The 6,625-nt window shown below is 58.1% G+C and overlaps 2 protein-coding genes across 2 annotated transcripts; both read left to right on the top strand.

Moving 5' to 3' along the window:
- The first annotated feature begins 545 nt into the window (after positions 1 to 545).
- LOC125229124 lies at positions 546 to 3,482 on the top strand. The gene has a single exon (XM_048133903.1). It carries the CDS (start codon positions 546 to 548, stop codon positions 3,480 to 3,482), a length of 2,937 nt encoding a protein of 978 aa, XP_047989860.1.
- A 71-nt stretch (positions 3,483 to 3,553) lies between these two features.
- LOC125229123 lies at positions 3,554 to 5,695 on the top strand. Its single transcript, XM_048133901.1, has one exon. The coding sequence runs from the start codon at positions 3,554 to 3,556 to the stop codon at positions 5,693 to 5,695; it is 2,142 nt and encodes a 713-aa protein (XP_047989858.1).
- The last annotated feature ends 930 nt before the right edge of the window (positions 5,696 to 6,625 follow it).

Raw genomic sequence — 6,625 nt, 5'->3', positions numbered from 1 at the left:
GGTTGATCTCTGCTTACATTCATTTAAGAGGCGGGCCTCAGGTCGCCTAGGCGGCCTGAGCCCCGACCTAGAATCTTATAAGATTCAAATTAGTATAAGAAAAATCGATTGCATAAGAATAAATAAAACAAATCAGTGTAGTAGTAATAAAGTTTATTAAAATAAATGACAAGTTCTGAAGGGCTAGGGAGAGCGCATGCGCGCGCAGCCTAGGCGCGAGAAGGGTATGCACGCGGGGGGCGCGATCGGCCGGGATTCGGCTATAAAACCGAGCCCCGATCGCGCTCCGGCGTCAGTTTGTTCGAGCCGCGCCAGAAGAAGCAACCCTCCCGAGCCCTCCGGACTAGAAGAAAGGAAGCAGTGTGTTATTGCCCGTCCTGCTCTCACCCCTATGACCCGATCAGCTGATCGGCGAAAACAGCTGATCGCCTTTCGATACCTACAGTCCACATATCTACGTACGATCTCATTCGTATCTAGGGCCGAACACTCACATTGTTTGGTCCTTCGAGCCGGATCTCTGAAGCAAGAAGAAAAAGGGCAGGATGGCAATAACTAGAAGCAGAAACGGAGCTCGGGAGGAATCATCTGGCAGCGGCGGCACTAATACGAACACCGATAACACGTCCGCTACCGCTGGGACGTCCGCGACGGACGGCACTACCGCGACGGACGGCACTACCGCCACGTCCGACACCGACGCCACGGGCACCACGACTGGCACGGGAACCACGGCGGACACAGAAGCAACGACGGAATCAGGAGCAACCACGGAGGATACAAGCGCGGCCCAAGAAGAGGTCACGCCCGAGGATGCCGCCGTCGCCGCCACGCCCGCCGACACCTCTGGTATCAGAGCCACGCCCGCCGCCAGCACCATAGCCACGATCGTCGAAAAACAGCTGATGCCTCCACCGCTCGGCACGAAGAGGTGCGCTAAGCCCGCTCGGTCACACCGATCCAAGGCCTCCAGCAAGAGGCTCCTCGCGGAGCTAGAAGCCAAGGAGAAGTTAGCCGAGCTGGAGCTCAAGCGCATCGAAGCCCAAGCTGCGCTGGCAAAAATCAGAGAAGAAAGAAGAAACCTCTCCTCGTCGGGTGAAGACTCCGAACAAGAAGAGGAAGACCTCGGCCCCCAGAGATTAGCCGATTGGTTCGACCGCCCGATTCAAGACGCGGTCGAACACCACGCCGCGCGCCCCCCTGCGCACCGCGCGCGGCACCACAAGCAGACAATGGATGTGACGTCTCTCGCAGCAGCCCTGACCGACGCCCTACAAGCGAACAGATCGAACAGGAAGTACCTGCCAGACCTGCCGTCGTTCAGTGGACAGTGCGCGGAGTGGTTACAGTTCAAAGCCGCTTACAACGAGTCGGCGCCTAGTTTCGCGAACAGTGAAAACGTCGCTCGCATAAGAAAGAGCCTCAAGGGCGCCGCCCTAGAAGCCGTCAGTGCACTCCTCATCAGCCAGCCGCGTCCAGACGATATCATCAAGGCCCTGGAACGCCGCTACGGGAGGCCCGACGCACTACTCCTGAACGAGATGGAGAGAATAAAGGCCTTGCCACGACTAGCCGAGAGCCCGCGCGACCTGTGCACGTTCGCCGGACGTATCGCCAACGCCGTGACAACGATCGAGATATTGAAGAAGCCTCAGTATCTTCACAACCCCGAGTTACTGAGGTCTATAGTGGAAAAGTTAACGCCCATATTAAAAAGTAAGTGGTACGACTACGCCGCGAGTGATGAAGACACGCCGGAACTTAAGAAGATAGCCGACTTCCTCAACAACGAAGCTGACAAGTGCACGCCCTATGCCCCGCCCGAGACCATAGCGGAGCCCAAGGAAGCACGAGCCACGAAAAAGAAGCCCGAGCGTACCTGCGTAGCCGTCGCCGAAGTGAAGAAAACAAAAGAAGAAAAGTTACCCTGTCCAGTGTGTGACCAGTCCGCCCATCAACTGCCGACGTGCCCGCAATTCACTAAGCTGGGCACGAACGAGCGGTGGGAAATAGCGAAGAAGCACAATATGTGCTATCGGTGCCTCGTCAGCAAACATCGCCGCTTCGTCTGCCGAGCCAAGCCCTGCGGTCATCAAGGCTGCGCTATGCGTCACCACAAGCTGCTTCACCACGAGAAGGCCCCGACAGACACCGTCGCCGCCTCGAACGAGCCGACGCAGCCCCGCAAGTCCGACGAGGTCGTGGCCATAGCCGTCAAGCAAGCCGTACACGCCGCGACCCGGGCGAGCCGCGCCTACCTCAAGATGGCGCCAGTACTACTCCGGGGGCCGCACTCGGAAGTGGCTACGTTCGCGCTCCTAGACGAAGGCAGTACAGTGACTATCATCGACTCTGCGATCGCCGCCGCCCTCAACCTTGACGGGCCCACCGAACCTATGTGGGTCCAAGGTGTGGGCGGGAACGAGATGGCGTACGAGAAGAGCAAGAGAGTGGATGTCCGCATACGCAACAAACACGGAGGGGACGAGCAGCTAGTGACGAACGCGCATACAGTCGGGCGCCTTGACTTCACCACTCAAACGATCAGCGAGCGAGAGATAGACGACTGTGAACATCTGCGGGACATCAAGCACCTGTTGACATATGAAGACGCTACACCGGGAATACTGCTCGGACAAGACAACTGGGAACTCGTTGTGTCGCGCAAGTTGAAAAAAGGACGGCGCGATCAGCCAGTAGCATCTAAAACGCTACTAGGTTGGGTACTACACGGTTGTCGCCACTCACAAGCGATACCCGTAGCCCACTGCTGCGCACACCTTACGCGCATACAGCCCGGCGGGAACATCGAGAACGAGATGAAGAACTTCTTTGCGCTCGAATCACTCTCGATCGAGCCGAGGAAGCCCCGTAGTGATCCCGAACAGCAAGCCTTGAAAACGCTAGAAGAGAAAAGTCGACGCCTCCCCGACGGGCGCTTCGAGACCGGCCTGCTGTGGCGACAGGAAGACATCAACATACCTGACAACCGCGCCGACGCCCTCAAACGCCTACACACACTAGAGAAGAAGCTGGATCGCGACGCGGACTTGAAGAAGCAGTACACCGAACGAGTTGACAACCTGCTTGTGTCCGCCTACGCCGAGCTCGCGCCGACACCGAGCAGCGGGAAAACCTGGTACCTGCCCCACTTCGCAGTGCGCAACCCGGAGAAGCCGAAGATAAGGTTAGTCCACGACGCCGCGGCCACCTCACACGGCCGCAGCCTCAACGACATGCTTCTCGCGGGCCCCGATCTCCTGCAGTCGCTGCCCGGCGTTATCATGCGCTTCCGTCAATACGGCGTGGCGGTATCAGCGGACATAAAGGAAATGTTTATGCAAATAAAAATAAGAGAAGAGGACCGCGACGCGCTGCGCTTCCTGTGGCGAGGCGATCGACGCGAAGGCGGCCCGACAGAATATCGCATGACATCAGTCATCTTCGGCGCCTCTTCATCCCCTGCACGGCGCTGTATATAAAGAATAGGAACGCACGCGAGCACGCGGCCCGCCACCCAGAGGCCGCGCGGGCGATCGAGCGAAATCATTATATGGATGACTACCTGCAGAGCTTCCCCAGCATAGAAGAGGCGAAGAGAGTGTCGAGCGAAGTGAACCACGTACACAAGAAAGCTCGCTTCGAGCTGCGCGGCTGGGCTACGAACGAACCCGAGGTCATCGGCAAGAAAGAGCGAGAGGGCGTCACCGTCTCTATCGGCGGGAGCGAGATAGAGAAAACACTCGGCCTACTGTGGGACACGCAAGAGGACTGCATTCGTTTCAAACTCAATACGAGACGAGCGCCGCCAGAAGTGATCAAAGGTCAACGCCCCCCTACGAAAAGAGAGGCCCTCAGCATCATCATGTCAATATTCGACCCGCTGGGCCTCATCTCGCCAGTGACGACGCCCGCGAAGAGGATCATGCAAGACACGTGGCGCTACACTACGGCCTGGGACGAAGAAATACCAGAAGAGCTGCGTGAACGCTGGGGAAATTGGCTGCAACATCTGCGCGACCTGGGTGACCTATCGATACCTAGATGCTACGATATCGCGCCCGCGCCCAAGTACGAGCTACATACCTTCGTCGATGCGAGTGAAGAAGCCTACGCCGCCGCTGTATACTGGCGCATGACCCGAGCTGACGGCACAACGAAGGTCGCTCTAGCCGCCGCCAAGAGCAGAGTCACGCCCACGCGCCTCGTCTCGATACCCAGACTTGAGCTCCAAGCGGCCGTCCTGGGCGTGCGACTCGCCGAGGCCGTCGGGAACGAGCACGACTTCGAGATCGACAGTAGAACATACTGGAGTGACGCGCGCACGGCCCTAGCATGGATACGCTCAGAACCCCGCACTTACAAGTCATTCGTCGCGCACCGCCTGGCAGAAATCGAAGATTACACGAAAAAAGACGAATGGCGATGGGTACCGTCAGCACACAACGTGGCCGACGACGCGACACGCGCCGCGCCGAGCGACTTCGACACCCGACACAGATGGTTCACCGGGCCGGCCTTCCTATACGAACCGGAGGAGGCCTGGCCGCAAGAAAACAAGATGAAAATCGAGCCAACAGGGGAAGAAAAAGAAGTCTGCTGCTCCGTCGCGACGCCGAGAAAAAGCCGCGCGGCCGTGCCCGCCATCGAAAACTTCTCGAAGTGGACAAGCCTATTACGCACGGCCGCACGGGTGCTGCAGTTCATCGACCTCTTGCGCGAACGACAAAAAAGTCGCGCTTCACTCGCGACACAGTGCATCGCCGCGGCGCGAAGGAAAAGGACGCGCGCAAACAAGGACAGCGACAGCACCTGGGGAAAACGAGACAAGCGCGCTCCCGTCGTACCCAAGACGGTCGAGAATAGCCGGAGGAGAAAATACATAATACTAGAAGCCAGATACCTACTCGCGGCCGAGAAGGTACTCGTGCGAACCTCGCAGGAAGATAGCTATGCAAGAGAGAGAAAGCGCATAGCCGAAGGCCTCGCGCCGAACAAGGACGACCGGCTAGCCAAGCTGAGCGTGTATCTCGACGAAGACGACATCATACGACAACGCGGCAGAATAGCGGCCGCCGACGACATAAGCGAAGACGCCGTGCACCCCATAGTGCTGTGTGGTAAACATCACTACACATATCTATATGTTTCCCACGTGCACGAACGGCTACACCACGGGGGCACCGAGACCGTCGTCAACGAGCTTCGCCAACGTGTATACATACCGAAGATAAGACCTGCGGTGAAAAAGGTGATCGCGCGTTGCCCCGAGTGTCGACTACGCAAGGCGAAGCCCGCCGGCCCGCCTACAGGGGACCTACCTGCTGCCCGGCTGGGGCATCACCTGAGGCCCTTCACATACACGGGGCTTGACTATTTCGGCCCGCTTGAAGTGACCGTCGGCCGACACCGAGAGAAGAGATATGTCGCGCTGTTTACCTGTATGACGTCAAGAGCCATACATCTAGAGGTGGCCGCCTCACTAACCACCGACTCGGCCATCAACGCGCTGCGCCGGTTCATCGCTCGCCGCGGCTGCCCCACGGAGCTGTGGAGCGACAACGGGACCGCTTTCAAGGGAGCGAACCGCGAGCTGACGGAGGCCATGAGAGAGGCCGCCCACGCTCGCCGCATCAACTGGCGTTTCCTACCCCCTCCTCACCCTTCATGGCTGGTGTGTGGGAGAGAATGGTGAGATCAGTAAAGGAAGCCCTGAAGACCACGCTGCACGAGCGATGCCCGAGCGATGAGACACTACACACCCTGATGGCGGAGGTCGAGGCTACAGTCAACTCGCGACCCTTGACCTATGTCGCGACCGATCCAGAGGACCCGCCCGCGCTCACTCCGAACATGATCCTGCTCGGGCCAGACTGCCACTCCCCAGCCCCGGGAGACTTCAAGGACAGCGATGAGAGCGCGCGGCAACACTGGAGGCGCGCCCAATACCTGGCCGACACCTTCTGGCGCCGATGGGTGCGCGAGTACGCCCCTCTACTTCAACACCGGCGGGAGCCCCGCGGCGAGGGCGTCGAACCAGCCGTCGGCGACGTCGTCATAGTGTGCGATAACAACCTCCCACGCAACACATGGCCGCGAGGGAGAGTGACGCAGACGTATCCAGGCAAGGACGGAGTAGTACGAGTCGTCGACGTCACCACGAGCCGCGGTCACGTCCTGCGCCGGCCCACCAAGAAGATCGTCGTTCTACCAGTAGGATCGCACGGCGACGGCGGGAGAAATGTGAACGACGCAGGAGACGTCATTTAAATAAGTTCAAAATTGTAAATTAATTGATAACTTAGCTTAAGTAACTCTGAAAATAAATGGTTGATCTCTGCTTACATTCATTTAAGAGGCGGGCCTCAGGTCGCCTAGGCGGCCTGAGCCCCGACCTAGAATCTTATAAGATTCAAATTAGTATAAGAAAAATCGATTGCATAAGAATAAATAAAACAAATCAGTGTAGTAGTAATAAAGTTTATTAAAATAAATGACAAGTTCTGAAGGGCTAGGGAGAGCGCATGCGCGCGCAGCCTAGGCGCGAGAAGGGTATGCACGCGGGGGGCGCGATCGGCCGGGATTCGGCTATAAAACCGAGCCCCGATCGCGCTCCGGCGTCAGT

The sequence above is a fragment of the Leguminivora glycinivorella genome, chromosome 8 (genome assembly GCF_023078275.1).
Source record: "Leguminivora glycinivorella isolate SPB_JAAS2020 chromosome 8, LegGlyc_1.1, whole genome shotgun sequence".
Lineage (NCBI taxonomy): Eukaryota > Metazoa > Arthropoda > Insecta > Lepidoptera > Tortricidae > Leguminivora > Leguminivora glycinivorella.
The sequence above is the reverse complement of the archived record's forward strand: the minus strand, read 5'-3'. Positions and strand labels throughout refer to the sequence as shown.